General features: G+C 40.5%; 3 protein-coding genes across 6 annotated transcripts in view; all 3 read right to left on the bottom strand.

The window, feature by feature from the left end:
• Window positions 1-908: 908 nt before the first annotated feature.
• On the bottom strand, window positions 909-5,070 carry LOC105567532. The gene is made up of 2 exons (XM_012022466.1): window positions 3,065-5,070; window positions 909-2,836 (listed from the first exon to the last, which is right to left on the bottom strand). The coding sequence occupies exons 1-2, from the start codon at window positions 5,045-5,047 to the stop codon at window positions 2,252-2,254; spliced, it is 2,568 nt and encodes an 855-aa protein (XP_011877856.1). The 5' UTR covers window positions 5,048-5,070; the 3' UTR covers window positions 909-2,251.
• Window positions 5,071-7,841: 2,771 nt separating this feature from the next.
• LOC105567433 (G-protein-signaling modulator 2) lies at window positions 7,842-15,541 on the bottom strand. 4 transcript variants are annotated; one of them, XM_012022300.1, is made up of 8 exons: window positions 15,262-15,541; window positions 13,914-14,279; window positions 13,538-13,680; window positions 13,206-13,445; window positions 11,870-12,344; window positions 11,390-11,607; window positions 11,150-11,294; window positions 7,842-11,029 (listed from the first exon to the last, which is right to left on the bottom strand). In XM_012022300.1, exons 1-8 carry the CDS (start codon window positions 15,304-15,306, stop codon window positions 10,817-10,819), a joined length of 1,845 nt encoding a protein of 614 aa, XP_011877690.1. In that variant the 5' UTR covers window positions 15,307-15,541; the 3' UTR covers window positions 7,842-10,816. The 4 variants fall into 4 exon arrangements, with proteins under 4 accessions (XP_011877690.1, XP_011877692.1, XP_011877693.1 ...); XM_012022302.1 differs by lacking the exon at window positions 15,262-15,541 and adding an exon at window positions 15,134-15,220; XM_012022303.1 differs by lacking the exon at window positions 15,262-15,541 and adding an exon at window positions 15,081-15,114.
• Window positions 15,542-17,549: 2,008 nt separating this feature from the next.
• LOC105567432 (KRAB-A domain-containing protein 2-like) overlaps window positions 17,550-17,872 on the bottom strand; it is a 1,884-nt gene continuing 1,561 nt past the window's right edge. Inside the window, exons 3-4 of the mRNA XM_012022299.1 lie at window positions 17,797-17,872; window positions 17,550-17,719 (exon numbers count right to left, since the gene is read on the bottom strand). Of these exons, the coding sequence (XP_011877689.1) occupies window positions 17,569-17,719; window positions 17,797-17,872 (227 nt within the window). The 3' untranslated portion in view covers window positions 17,550-17,568. The remainder of the gene's footprint in view (window positions 17,720-17,796) is intronic.

Raw genomic sequence — 17,872 nt, 5'->3', positions numbered from 1 at the left:
TTCGTGCGCATATGTATTGCACATATACGAGAAGAAAAGAAACCGGGAGAGTGAACTAAGATGCACGGCTAATAGGGACGCGTAAAGCGTATCCGAGCGCGACTCGGTATGCCGAGTCGACTCGCGCGAGTCGAGAGGCCGCGAGATGCCCGATAAAACGCGAGAGAACCGCGTGGTAAAATCCGCCTCCTCATCCACGCATTCTGCATCGACGAGAACTGTCGCCAGCGAGGCCGTCTCTCGCAGGGCGATGGGTGCGTGCAGCACCCACGTGGATTCAGCCGCTCGATCAGCAATACACGATACCCGTACAGCACAGAAAGTTCAAATAATGTTGCTGAAACGTTGCAATGTTGAACGTTGAAGTATAAATATCTCTTCTACGTTAAATCTAGATTTGTACATTAATTCTTTATATTGCTGCAACGTTAAAACGATCTTGAACAAATTATTATTTTTTGACACTCAAATAGGTACTTAAAAAATATATAATTATGATATGTATATATAAAATATTTTTGCAACGGTCAAAGATTTTCTGAGCTATAGATTGGATTATTATTTTAGTGGAATAATTCAATTTCAGCACTTTCAACAGTTGTAGAAAATACTCTGCTAAACGCGACCAATGTTAACTCGATATAATTTAACAATGTTTTCTGAATGTTGAATCGTAACGTTTACAAGGCATTACAATTCAGCGGGCATTAGACGTTTTTGCAATATCTTTTCAACGTTGAATATACATTTCGTAACGTTGATGCAATATTGCACGTTTTCAACGCCCAAACTCAATCGCAAATCTTTTTTTCACGACGATTATACGATCTAACAATGAATTTTCCACTAAACAGATTTCACTCCACGGACAATAAATTCATGATGGAACCAACAGATAATGCCTGTTAATTTACCCGCAACTCCGCTATCTCGTATTAGAAGCCTATCTTATATTAGAGGATCGTTCTCCATTTATGCTGGAAGAATTTTTAGCTTTCTGTTATAAAATATTTCTAAATATATGTACTATTTTTGTTACGTATGTATTGCCCATAATTGTCCCACATTTTAGTGACAAATGTTAATTCCTTTATCAATATACTTATTGTCATATTTCTTATTTACTGCATTATACTGGTTCGTTTAAATAATCTCTTATTCTAATTTTCGAAATAGTTCCACGGCGCTTGAAACAGCGGAATCAAATCGGTTCTCAAGTTATGTGTTCTCAGGTTAAATACCCAGAATACAGTATTCAACGCGAGTACATACGCACTTGTGCGTGATGCAGCGATACGCCGTAATTGTAATTCGCTGCGCGACAGACAAGATCGCCTAACACAAACATGATCGACAGTGATTACTAGCTGGGCTGACGCCGATCCTGAATGCAGTAGCAGCTGCACCTGCAATCAGCGTGTAAGCTACTACAGCGTATAGCGTGTACAATAGACGGGCTCGATTGGTCGCAATATTCGAATCGAGAAGTGATAAAACTCAAACTGATTCGAACTGAAGAATTGTACCAAGCCGAAGGCGCGACTTCGCTGAAACGTAAAAAAATATAATCAAACTGACAATGGGACAAAAATTGAAACTCAGATCGCAATTAGATTGAAGTAGATCTTGAAAATAATGTTAACAATGTAGTTCACAGTGGGAATCGAAATTAAGATCAAAATTTAGCATTCAATTTGAGGCTGAAATCGAAAGTGGGTTTGTTTGTTGATTCACCAGAACCAATGGGAAATTTTATGGTGGATAAATACGTTGCCAGTACTCGAGACCGTTTATCGTGTCCACTGTACGTCTTGGATCACCCTCTCTCGTAGACGTCTCCTCTCGCAGTTTCATAATAATCCTGCTAGACCGCGTGGACTGGTCCCGGATGAAAAATGGGCGGGACGAATCGCCGTTACTTCTTTCTTGGACGGCCAGATAGGCGTCATTAAAAGGTGGATCCTGGACAGTCATCAACGCGAAGCGAGTGTGCCTCTCAAGTGAACAGCGCTCTCGACGTAGCAGCTACTGAAATATCACTTCGTTCGGCTCTCGCCGGCAAGTTGCGCGTTTCTGCTTGCTATAACAGCCGGTAATTTAATTTATCTTATATTTATTCATTAATTCGATACAGCTTATGTTATTAAAATTTTTTAAGACCTTAGTCATTTGCGGGTGTATAATTAGTAAATCACAGTGCTCGTAAATGTAATCGACCAATTATCGTATCATTTTATAAGACGGGATCTTCTCAATTCTTTTTCCTTTTTGTCTTATTTTTCGCTTTCTCGATTATCAAACTATCAATATAATTCTTTCTCGTTTCGCAAGCAGCGCCCACGAGAGTTCTTCTCTGCCGGAAATTCTCCTCCTTCTTCTCGAGGCGCTTAACGTACCTCTGCAGTTGCTTGTTCATTAGTGCACTCAAGTTCTCCAAGTAACCGGAATAATTCGTTTGACTGTCGACGATACTGGCGGTATGTTGATTCTTGAATATTTCATCGTCGCTTTTCGTCTTTATCCAACGACGCTTCGCGATCTCGTCTCGTCTCATGTATCTCGTTAGGTCCAGAGCAGATAGACGGTGAGATTCTGGTGGTTTCAAGGTTCTATATTGCCTTGTGTGCGACAGACAAAACGCTGTGTCTTCGTCCTCTATTAATTTCAGCTGTATCTTGTTCCTATTCGACGACGCATCAGGTTCTGTTTTCGAGACGTGCGCATTGAGAAAAGCTTCTCGCAAGTTCTTTCCACATTCGAGTCGATTTGGATCCTTCGACCACCAGGACTCTTTCAGAAGTACAATTTCTTGCTCTCTGCTTTTGTCCTCGCAGATCTAATGCATACATTTTGATAAAAAACAAACGAACATGTGTTTTCTTATAGAAACCAATCTTCTAAAAAAAAATAAAAAATAAAAAATATGAGAGGTTTCAGGAAAAATCAAGAGTTTAGGATCTAGTGTCGCAGAACATATTAATTCTTAATTTGTAAATAAATTACTACGTTTAAACAATGTGACATGATTTCCTTGGTTAAAGTGGAACAAACTATATGTACGTACCTCTACAGCGTCCCGAGCATCAGTGACAATCTGGAGAATCCAATATGGCGGTTCCAAAGCTTGTCTTTCATTCGCAAACTGTTTCGTGTCCTTTTTCATTGACAAGCCAGAACTCGATGATGCTTTCCCAGATTGTGTCTTCGCTGTGACATCTCTCGCACTCTTCACCTTTGCTTGGCCCGCGACTGTCCACTCGACATCTGTGAGGGGCCAACTGTTGTTGAGCACAAAAGCCTCTATGTAATACAAACTTTTTCTCTTCTCTGACATTTTTAACTCTTTATTAATTTCTGGATTCTCATTTTCAGTCTTGTACGCTTTAGCATTTACGGCGGCGCTCCTCAAGATCACCAAGGGTAACAAGACCGTCGAACCACCGTCCACGTCAACCAAAATATTGTCATCTTCATCGAGAACTTTTACGTTGATCTCCGTCAGATTGTAGGAAGCTGTTAATCTTATCGAAACGATGCTTCTCTCCACAGCTGTTCGCAGTGTCCACCGCGAGATACAACTTCTCGCGTTCGGGATGTATGTACCGACTAACTCGTCGACCGTCAGTCTGGGTGGTTTGGTCTCCAAGGACAAAGGCCGCTGTTCGCCCAATTGATGAAACATTGGGTCACCTTTCATAGTGACCACGCGAATCGTCCAATCGAGCTCTTTAAAGTGCTGCCTGTCGCTCCAGCCGTAAGCAAACACCGTGTAACCATCCGGAAGATGCTCGTAATAAGCCGGAATCACATGGTTCACGCGACGCGTCAACTCGCGTCCATCTCGGTTGTTGAAGACACGCAGCGCGAAACGAGGGAGATCGATCAGCAACTCAAAGGCCGCGAGAACCGTCTCCCCGGGTTTGGGATTAACGACGAGTCTGACAATCGGGAACCACTGTTCGTGCCTGACGTTTCTCAGAACTTCTCTGCACTCCTGAATATTCAAAACGTGTATGAAGTCTTTGGAACAAGGATACAGATCGCGCAGGCTACTATGGCGATTGATGACGTTCCTCAGTAACCGACTTGCGAGGGATAAGTCGAATAGATCGGATATCTTCAGGAGCCGTTCTCGAGTCTGCGTGTACAGAACGTGATCAGGATTATGAAGTTGCTTATATCCCTTTATGATAACCATTTTGAGGAAGGATTGAATCGTCGTCGCTGCTTGATCGAAAACTTCTTCACTGTTGCGTGATATGTCGAACCATATTTTTGAAGTTTCCTTTATCGTACGGTCACGAATAGTCTTCTGATTTGTCAATAAATCAAGGTATTCTGATCTAATATGCGGATTTAAAAAAAATACCCTCAAAGCGTGAAGAGTGTCTTCGACTTCTTCGTCGGGAACAGTCTCCTTGACCAATCGAATTTGTTCTTCCATGAAGGAATTGTGTATTAGCGTTCGAAAATTTTTATTTTCTCTTGACGGAATAAACTGCAAGCTGGGCATGTAGCTTCGATAAAAATTTTCCAGCATTGCTGGATAATCCTTTGTTCCAAACGATCGATAAGCTCTGCAGAGGTTGTCGCTGATTATTTTCGACGTTTGCTCGGTCCTGCCGGATTCCGAGGTCATCAGCCGTTGCACAGTTGCTCGATCTCCAAGACGGAAATCCGTGTTCGAAGAAATGATCGTTAGACCGGAGTCCGAGCGGCTGTGAATCCGCAGAAGTTGCCTGCCAGCTTCCAGCTCCATAATGGTCGACTTGTTGCCGGCTGTGGAAATAGCTATTGATTGATCTGACGGCTCCGGTACGAGAAACCAGTTGTATTGTTCCAGAATTAAACAGTCCCTTTCGCGCAAATCGGTATTCTTCTTCTTCAATGCGGCGTAGAGACTAACCAAGAAGAACTTCTTCCTCGGAGAATCGCAGAACAGATACAGAGGCTTGAATCTGGATTTCAGAATCTTGCCGATACTATTGTAAGTGTCTGCAAATTTTTTAATAAAAAATAAATTGAAATGACTGGATTGGAATCTCATGGTGTGTCATTTTATTTATAGCAAAAGAACTCAAGCTATTTCTGGCATTAATCATCAGTGTACTAGCATTACATATTAACATGTTTCAAAGCACTTGAATGTAAGTGCTTTGAAACAAAAATTCTATAAGCTATGGTAAGAAGAATATGGATATTTTATTTTTTAATTGAGAGCATATACTGCTCTGAAGTCTGCTTAAAGGCCGAAGTACCTGCTTTCTCTTTTCCGGTCTCCTTTGAAGCGGCCCTCGTTGCTTCCGCTTTCTGGTTCTCACTGGCTGTCTTTAATACGTCGCCTGTTACTCCAATCGAGCACTGGAAGTACTCCAGCTTATAGAACAGATGCACCTCCGTTACGTACGAAGCCATCTTATTGAAGTCGATCCATTGATTGACACTTTCCGTTGCTTCTTCTTTCGATATGGCGGGCAAGTCAGATATTCTCTGAGATCTTGTTCTTCTCTGAGCAAAATTATCGGACCGCTCGATCTCGCTCGAAGAGATCAAGTTTCCTGCAACGTCACTTTTATCGCGAGCAACGCTCTCGTTGCACTCCTTGAGAGGACTGATCACCCTCAAGTAACGAATCGGAACGAAATAGTCCGCAGGATCGATCGCATTTCGTGAAACAGCCCATTTTAGCCAGCGATGAAACTTCCACTTCGCTAACGGCGGCTTTACCTTGGAAGGTAATTTAAGTCAGTTACAATCGGGCCAAAGACAGGAATCTAAAAATGTCACAGAAATATTGAAGAGATATCTCAACACTTTTAATATTCTTGCGACCGTCTTCGTGTGCGCTTTAGACTTTTGTGCTACTTGGAGCTCTATTTCTCCCGAGATTTCCCTTTGTGTCCACGCAATTGAATTGAGACGTGATTCTTACGTCTTTTGGATCCAGAGGAATGTTGCGCGATTGGACAACGTGGACCATGTGATCCCAGCAGGGCGACAAGCCGGGCACCGCGTCGCTCCCGAGTGCTCGCATGTCGCCCAAGAAGAGGAACAACGCGATCGGTTGAGGTTCCTCAAGCTCGGTGGCGAACGGCTGCGGGGTTTCCCCAGGTATCCGTGTTTCACCGGTCGTATTCGCGGAGCTGTCTACTCGGAGATACAGACGGGAATAACGTGACGCCGTGACCGAAGAAACGTCTATTAGATTATCATGAACGCATACGTTCGATGGACGCACCTGGAACGAAATTGTGTGCGGTTTGCGATGTCCACTCGAAATGTTCCGAATATCTCGCTAGGAAGTCCCACTTGTCCCGCAACGACAGATGCGCGACGTTCATTGTCAAACACGTCCAGCCTGTTATTATTAAAACTTATATTAATACAAAATCATTTCTCGTGCCACATTAGCGGGATCAGTCATGGTGACTTATTAATTTGTTCACAGCAGATAGTAAATTTCGAGACAAGCCGTTGGAAATTAATAAAGTTTAAAAAAAGAGATTTTCTCTAAAGCAAGTGCATTACTTTGCAGAAAACAGAGTCATAGAATAAAAGAGGTGGATATAATGTCCACCTGTCAGGCAAGCGATCGGATGGAAGTCGACGATCTCGCGGCGTCTGCTCCAAGATATCGCAGCAATCTTGAGCAACGCTTTGGCGAGAAGCATCGGCCATAGTTCGTAGTTGTTGGACGTGCACGGTAAAAGAGGCCTGTCACTTTTATCCACGGGAATCATGTCGTCCACCAGGATTCGGCGCCAGCATCCCATGCAGTGTAATCTTACCACATACTTTCCTAAAAGGTATTCAAATTGCCAATCTGATGCGTTGATTAGGACCGCGATGATTGAACTTTTAGCCACGCATAAGATGACAGATTGATTTTAATTGTGAAGAAATTATTGTCCATTTTTTAATCTGTGATTCAACAATGTGCACAAAGAATAAAAAAATTGTCCATGTAAATCGTCAAAAATATTGCGCGCTGAATGTCACCATAGCCACCGTTTGGATTTATCGTGGGTCGATGCTGGACGCCTTTCCCAGCTTTGTTCATGGAATACACGTGCATCCAACCGTACCAGGGACTATGACGACCGGCCCACACAAAATTCGAACCCTCCCCGCTGATTTCCAAACCCTCCCGACCGCAATATTGCAGGTTTACCAGCGCAGACACAAACCATCTCACGAACTGGAAATCACCATTGTATCGTCATTGCTCTTATTATTTCGCAACAATTTTTACAAATCGTCGAAGAAATTTTACGCTGAAAGCTAAGAAAGTACCTCGCTGTGCAGCAAATGCTTATTGTTCGTAACCAAATCAGGATATTCCACCGGCGTAATGTATACTGTTGGTGGAGCCTGAAGACGGTATTTCCATATTCATGTCGAGACAGTATATTGAGGCAGCATAAATCGCGCGTGTAATTGTTGGAGCTTAATTTGGAGCTTATAGCATGTTAAAGAATTAATATCGGTTATCTGAAATACACGATTAAAACAGTGGCAGTACAGTCAAGTGCTTCAAATCCTTTGCTCGTATCCAGCGATCAGGTTCTAAGGACCGTGGCATTACGACATGCTCTGCATCCAGGAATGATCCATCGGGGCCGTCCTTGGGAATTTCCCATTTCTCGTTGTTCAGATCGGCGTCCTTCCACTCCGGCCACGATCCGTACGCGACGTTTGGGTCAGGATAACGACTAGCCGCAGCAGCGAGAAAACCTTTAGACTTTTCCGACATATTAGAAAAGTAGAGAGAAAGTTGCAGTAAGCTGCATCTTCAAGGGATAAAGAGACCTGTAGAGGGGGTGACGAATTGTGAATATTGATTTTGAAAAAAGTATACATTTTTTATTGATCCTTTATATATTATACTATCATATGGACAGAATGGAATGTACTTATATCTCTCGATGGTCATGAAACTAAAAGTACATATTAGTACGAAGAACATATATCATTAATGTCTAATGTATATAACGCATAGTTGTTATATAGAAAAAAGATTAAGGTAAAGTAATTATAATGTAGAATATATCCTAGGAAATAATGGTAAAAACAAGAGATTTCACGAAAAGCTGCGAAAGTCCTACGATCAGCGTGATTTGTCATTTAGTATTAGGTAATAGTTTTCGCCCCTCTTCCGATTGATCAAATCAAAACTCTATTCATGTATGTACAATCCTTTTTGCAATTATAATTTCATAACAATACATATAGCAAAAGATACTCAGCGATCTCGATTCGGTAATTAATATATCACTACTCTTGCACTCTTGTTGAATCAGTTGTCGACTTATATTTCTTACATTATCTTCCCTTTTTTTGTTCGCCTAAATGACAACGTTGTTGCAATTCGGCTCGTCGCTACGTCGACGTTTCAATCGGCATGGAATTACCCAATTGCATACATATATTTGTTCGTTAGGTCATACGAGGCGCTAAACGCGTCCTTCACATTCGGCTAATCAGCTCTACTTTAAGTTCTTAAATAAAAGCCCGTTAAACTAAGCAACAGACGTTCGGTACCGTAACAAATACGAAGTTTTTCAAGGTTTCGTAATTATTTCTGAAATTGAAAATACGCTGGAAGAAGCTAATTCTCTAACCGCTGAGAATAAATACAACAAGATGAATTATTATTCAATATTTCGCCAATTTGAAATAACGTTAGATACGATGTTAGAGATGATCGCGTCAGTACGTTTACAATGACAATAAGCCTTTATGGAGAGAATTCGTGTGATAGCGACGCGATAGAGATTCAGTCGATAGAAGCTTGCTCCTCTCTTACCCCCTTTAACGGATTCTTTTCTTTTTTTTAACGCATCGAGAATCTTTGGCACTGACATTCGCTACAAGTTTCCGTTCTATTGAACATACAGCAAGCAAAAACTAATATTCATGCACCATGACCTGTAAATACCACTATCTTTCTCTCTATCTAAAATCCTTCAAAAATATTTGACCCAGCAACTATATATATGTATCTCATACGTGAAAGAGAATCAAAAAGTAAGGTGTATTTGCTCGTAGAATGCAATCGAAATACTATTGACATTATCTTAGTAGCACAGTGCATTGACCAAATTGACATTGGTTAAACATTGGTTCAATATTTGGTTGTACTGGGCCAATGTTTAGCCAATGCACTGTGCTATTATGGTATCTAGACTACACATTGACGATAACAATAGCTAAATCTTGCGTGAATTTCTAAAAGTTTTAGAAAAGCGCCGCGTATGCGACTCCAATCGTGATTGAAAATTTTTGCAAAGCAGCGAAAGAAATGCTGTATAACGTCTTCTATACTTCGCAAAAGAATATTATGAGGACACTTTACTTTTTGACTCTTTCCGTACAATGCACAATTTATTTGTTGGTGTTATTATAATGTCTATTATTTAGCAATCAAGAGGTCTACTAATAGCGAAACTCGGCGGTGCGCGAATACTTTTCTCATCCACTGTATAACGTCTCTACGCGTAATATATTCTTTAAAAAAATAATCCCGCTTCTCCTTATCGAGATGGAAGTAAATCGAAGTTGTACGCATGAAAAATATATATATGTGTATAAAATAATAAACCTACAATCTCTTGTGAATGTGAATTATTTTCGGCCCTCCGCGTTTGTCGCAAATGTCCGAAAATAATTCACGCCCTCAAACTGGCAGTGTTCGGGAAACCTGTTTTGCACGCGCAATTATTAGACCCGTGTAAAGCAGGCATTGTAAAAATCTTGATAATACTAAAACCGATGCTAGTTACTGGCATGTCACATAAATCACGACCGTCGTCGGCCCGCAAACGCATTACGTTTAACATTCGCGACTTATTCACGATTGGCAAATAATTTATTTACCGAATATAGCTCGTATTACACAACGGTAATTTATTTGATCAAGTGGCCAGAAACTAACGGCAGTCGTTATTACTAGACGGTCAACTGAAAAGTTGTTCTCAGTATTGCATTGTTCCATAATGCTTTCACAAAACCGGCTTCTAGCAGTCGCTAAACTACGGAATATCGATTATGGAGTATCAATTACTTACCGTTGTAGACGCGGCAGTCTACACGAATGAATAATTAAGTCTATCTGAACGGAATCGAAGACCTGAGTGCAAAAACGAGTTCGTTTCTTCAACTATTTCCACACTTGCAGGGAAAGAGGGAAAATAGCTTTCCAAATTATTAATATCAGAGGTCTGCATACATCTTCTAAGTACTTTCTAATTGTAAGTATCTCAAGTAATGGTAAGTTAAATGTAGAGTCTGTGCAGAATCTTTCAGTTAGTTCCATATGTTCAGCGACAGGACAGCAAACAATTACTTTTTACGTGACTTTCTCGTTGTCACTAAGTTTGATCTACACGCAAATTACTAATACAAAGTCGTTGCAAGTATTCTCCTTCAATTATTAGTGTGAAAGCGAGCGCGTAGGAACGAGATGTCAGTTTAGAACTCTGGACAATCCTAGTTAAGAGAGACCTATAATTCATTTTTACACGAAGCGCTAGTACTCGGTGAAACTTGGAAATATCATTGACTTTTCCATAACATCTAAAAAAAAGTTTTCGCACTCTGGCACGGTGCTTGGTTCTTCACAACCAAGTAATTCAAGTCATTGCCTCTTCAAATCAGACCGTTCGAATACAATACCAACCATTCTCTGTTAAGCCATCAAGAAAGCAAAGTTGCAGCGATGAGTAAACGAAGGCGTTGACGTAATCGAGGATACGTATGATAAAAGAATTTAGCAAATGAAAGGTATCGTGAGGACTTAAGTCACCGTCTCGCGGGTTTAACACGCCTTGCCGGGTCCGGAAGCCCTTTGATCCTCCATCCGGCCAGCTTGAAGTCTTTGGATTAGAGCGAAGAGGTCTAATGTGTCCTCTTCGGGCACGGTGGAACCTGATTTAGTTTTTCCATTGGCTCTTCGGCCCCTCTCCTCTTCGTCGTCCTGCAATGTTGATGCACTTGGTAGAGGACTTCGTTGGTCCTCTAGACGCGAACTCTGAAAGCAGGCACATTATCCTTCGTATCAAGTGTCCTTTCCGTTGGATAGGAGAAGAAGTTCCAAACAATGTAAATATGAGTAATATGACAGTTTCCGTGCATTAAATTAAATCTAAACCTGGCATCTGACGAGCATTTCGATGAAGGAATCGTCCGAGTCCTGATTGGTATTCAGTCCCGGCAGATAGGGCAATGTTACTCGTTGCTCGTCCATCCGTTTGCTTTGCATGCCGGCGATTAATTCCAGCAAATCCTCGCCGTCCCTAAAAGCAACATCGTCAGATGTTAGATACAACTATAATGCATTATCATAGTAAGCCTGTGAATAACGTCTATTGAGAAGACATATTTCGCGTACTTGTCGTCCATATCTGTTACTTCCGGCGTGATTGTTCGGTATTTTGGATTGCGCTTCGTGTTGAGCGCGCAACGTTGATCGTCCATTCTGCCTGACTGAAACCGGGACAGCAGATCGAAGAAGTTCTCTTCCTCCTTTTGAGAAAGTTGCGACGCAACATTGTCGTCTTTGTCCAACACAATTTCCGACTTATCTTTCTGCTTTGCGTCGGGTGTGAGCTGAATGCAACGGTTGTCAATTAATTTAGTGTTAAACGATATATTCCTCATGAAACAATTTCAATTCTTTCCACATAACTTTTCGGTTCATTTATTATAATTTTATTTCAACTTTAAGTTTAATATAAATTATTAATTGCATTTCGGATGGAAAGAATGAATTAAGCGAAAATAAATTACAGCATGTTACACAGTATGTACAGCTCTTTCTTTCGCTGTGACTTCATTATTCTAGTCTCAGGGAAAGAAAAATAATGCAAACCTTAATAAGATCGAGATTGTCCATGCTCTGTCGTCTGAGCCTGTATCTACAGGGCATAGTTGTCGGAACATTCGACGTCGCGTTTGCAGTCAATTTCTGCGTGTTTAGATTCTCCTTGTTGCTCTCCTGCTGATTCTTTTCCAGACCGAGGATTTTCTGTAAATCATCAACGTTCATCTGCGCGGTAGCCTGGCCCATTTGATCTTCCAGCTCTTTCGAGATGTGTAAATGCAGATTCGCATAGTGCAATGCTTTCTGATGATTGCCCATCGCGGCGTACGCGTTGCCCAGCGACCAGCAGGCACGCCCTTCGCCCACGCGATCCTTCAGCTGCTGGGCTATATCCAAGTGCCACAAATGATACTCGATAGCCGCCGTGTAATCGCGTAGAAGAGTATACGTGTTTCCCAGAGAGTAGCATGCTTGCGCCTCCACCTCGCGGTCTCCCAACTCTTGTGCAAGAACTAAGGTTCTCCTAAAAATGGAACAATAATCAACTGCACAATGCAAAATGAGTTCATACCCGGCACAAATTACGGCATTCGAACATTTGTATAACTTATCCCAGGTAGCCAGTATGCTCAAGCAATGTATGGAAATAAAATGACAGCAACTGATGCTCTTCGCTAGGAATATGAATTCAATGTTTGAGTGATTTAAGTTACAGCCAGCATAATTTAACATATTGTCGTAGTTTAAGTTGCACAGCTGAAGAGAAAACGCATCAAATAGGCATACTGTTAACAAAGATTTAGCACACATTGTTCTGCAATTTTCAGCACAGATATAAACGTATTATATCTATTACATCAGCCATGTACTCAATGCTAGCCAGCAACAGCACAATAGACGACATAGCAAGATCCTAACATTTTTGTTAGCAATATGAAAGCAACTTGTGCTCACACTGGCTATCTGGGATTTTATTTGTTAATAACTTTTTAATAAATAACGAGCAGCAGCTAAAATCTTTTGCAAGCTAGTCAGAGCTGATTTACTTCTTCTTCCAAAATAAATTAAAATTAATCTTACTTGAGAAATTGACGAAAGAAATAATGACCTGAGTAATCGAGATATATTTGCCAAAATTAAATTAAATCTAGTTTACTAACTGAATATAATATACGTATACACACCGCAGCTATTGATAATTTTGTGTTTATCAAAAGCTAAAAAGGTTCGTCAAACTCTTGTGTAAGTCTATCAACCTAGAAGACGGTTTCGCTGAACGCGTATGTGTCTTCATTGTCCCCAAAGGGTTAAAGAGTTGGATTAAGATTGTACGTAAAGTTATAAAGATGCACGATTAATTTGCCAAAGTTATTACAATATTTACTTGTAATGTTGCGCTGCCTTCTCGAACTCGCCCAGAAATATATGCGAGTTTCCTAAATTGCTGTTGGCTCTCCTCTCGGCCGGCTTGTCGCCAAATTCTCTGGCGATTTTTAAACGTTCATTGTGGTAATAAATGGCCTGTTGGAAATCGCCCAACAAATAGAATGTATTGCCCAAGTTGCCGCATGCTCTGCCTTGAGCCGCAGAATCCTCCAGTTCCCTCATAAGCTCTAAATTTTCTCTATAGAGAAGCGAAAGATATTGGTAGTCTTATACAATATAAATGTTAAAGTTAATTATGGCCAAACAGGTACGGATTAATCAAGATCTTACTCATAATAGCGCACAGCCTGTTGCAAGCACTGTCGGACATCCTCAGAAAACTCTCCTGGATCCTGATGTCCTATTCTACCCGCTTGCTTGCCCTTAGCGTGATACACGTTTCCTAAATTATACAGGGCTCTTCCTTCGCTAAGCTGCACATAATCAATATTAATTTATAGATTTAAAAATGTCAACTAAATTGCACAATATTTAAGTAAAGCAGAGAGAAACATGGAACGGACACGCAATAAATTCGTAGAAAGTACAACCATATGTTTAAAAGGATATTCTCATCTTTTACTCTATGTTACTTTGGTACTTTACTTATTTTTCATTCTTATTTCTCAAAATATTCAACTTATTTCGATAAATGAGCTCCGAGTACCTTATCCCCGATCTCTCTGGAGATCTCTAGATGTCTCTTGCAGCATATCATGGCTTCGTCAAACTTGCCCATAACTTTCAGCGTGTTGCCCAGATTTCCGCTGGACTTGGCCTCGCCCAGTTTGTCACCCATATTCCTGGCGAGAGTCAGGTCCAGCTTGTGATACTGCATCGCTTTCACATAGTCACCCAGGTAGAAGTACGCGTTGCCCAGTTGGCTGTAGATCGCGCTCAATATCCGTAGATCGTCCGTGCCAGCCTGGATCGCCGCTTGGAAAAACGCCACCCCGGACTTGCAGTCGCCAGCCTTGCACAGGCGTTCGCCCTCCAGCGCCAGTTCCAGACACATGTTCCACCTCTCGCTGTTCTGTAAACGTTACGTACGTCATGTCGCATGGGATATCGACACCCACAGAAAATTTTCTGCGCACCACTGTGTTAATCGCGGGCTTTGTACAGCGTAAGGGTGCATTTGCAGAATTGAAATGTGTACACTAGAGTTAGAATAATTTCGCGCGGGCAATTACCTGCACAAAGTAATATCGAACGTACATTCGCTTTTCCAATTCGACAGTAAACAGTATAAGGTGCACATCTTTTAAATTGCGAATTACAAATCGTGCAAATGTTTGCGATACAGAGGAAAGTCCGTTATTATAGCATATGCTCCTAATATGAGATAGCGGAGTTTCTGAAAAATTAATAGGAATCATCTGTTGGTTCCACTATGAATGTCTTGCCATTGGAGTGAAATCTGTTTAGTGGAAAACTGATTGTTAGATCGTGTAATTGTAGCGAAAAGAGATTTGCGATTGAATTTGGACGTTGGGAGCCTACTATCTCATATTAGAATCCTACCGCACGATAGAGGACTTTTCTCTATTAATTGTATGAAAAAAATACAGCTAAGGAAATGGAATTTATTTCTACGAAGCTGCTCCATTCAACGAAGTGGCTCCACGAAGGAACAGCAAAGCTAAGCGAAGAGTTGAAGATGGTTAGGCTCGATACTGAATTAATTATTGCACACAAAAGGAATCAATAGCGTGCCTTTCATTATGCAATATCGATGTAAAACATTAAAAGCCACATTTACTACACTTGAACAAATTAGACCATGCTCGACAAAGATGTAACGAAATTTGCTCCGAAACATAAAAACTTATACAAAGTGGAGTATTTTTCACGTAATGCGAGCCCGGTGCGAAGCACAAGTTATACCATGGTAAAGTCGGAGTAAACGGTCGCACGAAACGAGATTGTGGTATGAAAGAAACAGGTGTGGCAGCGATGAGCATGAGTCACACGTGGAAAGCCCAGCGTCGCTAATTGGACGTTGATTCACTCACTTGTCCCTCGGACGACAGATTCTCCGCGCTGGCACTTAGAGACATCCTGGCACGTTCGCGACACCACCTCCTCGCGGAATGAGACGCGACTCGTTCAAACACCGTTAAAACGAGACGGCCGTACGTTGCTATCGGTTCGCGAAATAATTGTAATTATTCCTCGTAGCATGATACTCGGGGGCTCCGATTGCGGGAATCAGCTCATAGTCGCGCCATCCACCGAGCATAGCCCTCCGGGGTCCTCTTACTCCGGAGCGAAGAGCCACTCCAACATGAAGCGATTCGACAGCGCGTCCAAACAAATGGCGCCGTCGGTATCAGTGAACCCAGATCCAGAGATCATGGAATTTCTCGACGCATGCGTGATGGTGCCGATGGGGAAACGTATGCCCCACCATTTTTGCACCCATGCATACTATTGTGTAGTTTTAGGTGCGATTTAACTTGTAGACCCTCTATATTAAAATGGTGAGCTGAACACTTTGTAAACAAATTTTTTTAGAAATAATAAAGAGAGCCGTACAAGTGGCTTATTATAAATAAAGAAGTATTTATACATATATATAATTATATATTATAAAGAAGTATTTATGTACGTGGTAGACTAATAATATTGAAAATATGTGATAACAAATAATATAGAACAATAATTATATTAATAATATAAATTACATAAAATAATATATAGTGTTAATATAAGTAAAGCAAAATAGAAAGTATAATAAAGTAAATAAAATAAAACTGACAATGTAGAAGACAGGGGTGTAAATACAGATGTGAAAAAGATACAAATATGATTAACATATCATATTCACAACGTGGTTGAAAAATTGTTCAAAATTGAAAATTTGGTGACTGCAATCTTACTCGTTCAAGAGACCACTGCAAACTAACACCTGATAAACTGATCTCACAAGAGGTACAAAATGTTAAGTCTACTAAACAACTTTGTATTGTGAATATTGAATTTCTATAGTCCACAATAGCGTAACTGATGTGCGAGGTTTCGGTGTCTTTTCTTGTCAGCTAAAGTTACTAGGTTCTTTCGATAGAATTTTTGATACGGCATACGTTAGTGCCAACTTATTCAACATTTAGATTCAGAGTATGCCTTGTATGTATGTCGTAGCCCGATAGCGAAATTAGCCATTTAGCTAAAAGCCTTGGCGTTTAGCTAAATGCCGCCCGTTAGGCTAATCGACGACGATATAGTCCAATGGCTTGAAAAATTCAGCCTCTTAGACGACATGGACAAGTCGGCTTTTCGCCTAACGGCCTGGCGCGCTTTAGGCGATTAGAGAAATGCTTGTTTTGAGGCTCGATGCGTTGTCAATTTATTTACTAATAATAATAAATCTTTATTTACGGGATAAACCTTTAGTATACAGAGGAGAAACATAAATATATTAGAAAATGCGGTTGCAATAGATAAGAATAAATATAATATAATGTATAAATAAATAGAATAAAATCGCATAGGCATAATTATCTTATAAAGTATAACTCATTTAAATAAAATAAAATTAATTTATATTATATGTAAAGTATTAAAACATAACGAGATTAAGTGATTAAAATAAATAAATAATAAATAAATAATAAATAAATAAATAATAAATAAATAAATAAATACTAAGATAAGATTAATAAAATAAAATTGTACTACACTTTACTACCCGTTACATACTTTACTACACAATTATTACTACATTACTATTTGTTAATACAGGATAACATAGTCAATTCATGCCTGAGGTCAATTTATTTATTGTTACACTTTCTATTTGTTAATGCAAGACGAGCTACTGTGACAACGAGAACTGCAAAGGATTTTTGCTTTATAACAAGCACATCTATTTGTCTGACACTGATTTTTAGCTGATTTTGCAATTGCATTTTTTGTATCCCTGTCCACCACTTGCAGATTGCTTCCCAGCAGCTTCCCTCAAAGTAAGAAGAACATTTTTGGGAATGTCAGCCATGGTAATAAGATTAGTGCCCGATTTTGCAATTTCAGTACGGGGGAACCACCCTTTCAATATCCCATCCTTGGTTCCAATTTGATATACGTCATTTTTTTTATCAGTTACAACGCCAAATATGTTATTAAAATCTAGAGGCCCACGGTCTACAGTGGGAACAGATAATGTAATGGTGTCGTTGATCTGAAAGGGTGGAAAAGTGATACTCAAAAAGGTAACCATTTTTTCGGCCTCTGCCTTTTGACGCTCGAAGCAATTTGACCGAGTGTCAAGTAGTTGTTCGCCCCTAGCGCACAATGAACAGATAACAGCCTGTCCGCGGTCGCTATTGGTCACTATGCATTTCCATTTTGCACTTTGTGCAAAGAATACTGCTCGAGACGTCTATCTTTCGCTTCTTCTGTGTTCCCTCTCCCTCCTCTTCTTCATCCTCTCGCACCCTCTTCCTCTTGCCTACGCCTTCGCACTGCTCAACACTAAAGTTCAAATCACTATATGAGTTCTATTATATTATATTTATCTAGTTCTATTATATTTATTTTAAGTCAATTACCTCGCGTTCAATTGTACATTCTGCTCCTCGAGAGCCTGCTCCAAGTCTTCCTCTGTCTTAAGTGAATTTAAAATTT

The sequence above is a fragment of the Vollenhovia emeryi genome, unplaced genomic scaffold (genome assembly GCF_000949405.1).
Source record: "Vollenhovia emeryi isolate VEMERY1.0 unplaced genomic scaffold, V.emery_V1.0 DF939137.1, whole genome shotgun sequence".
Lineage (NCBI taxonomy): Eukaryota > Metazoa > Arthropoda > Insecta > Hymenoptera > Formicidae > Vollenhovia > Vollenhovia emeryi.
Note: the sequence above shows the minus strand (reverse complement) of the source record. Positions and strands in the feature narration are given on the sequence as shown.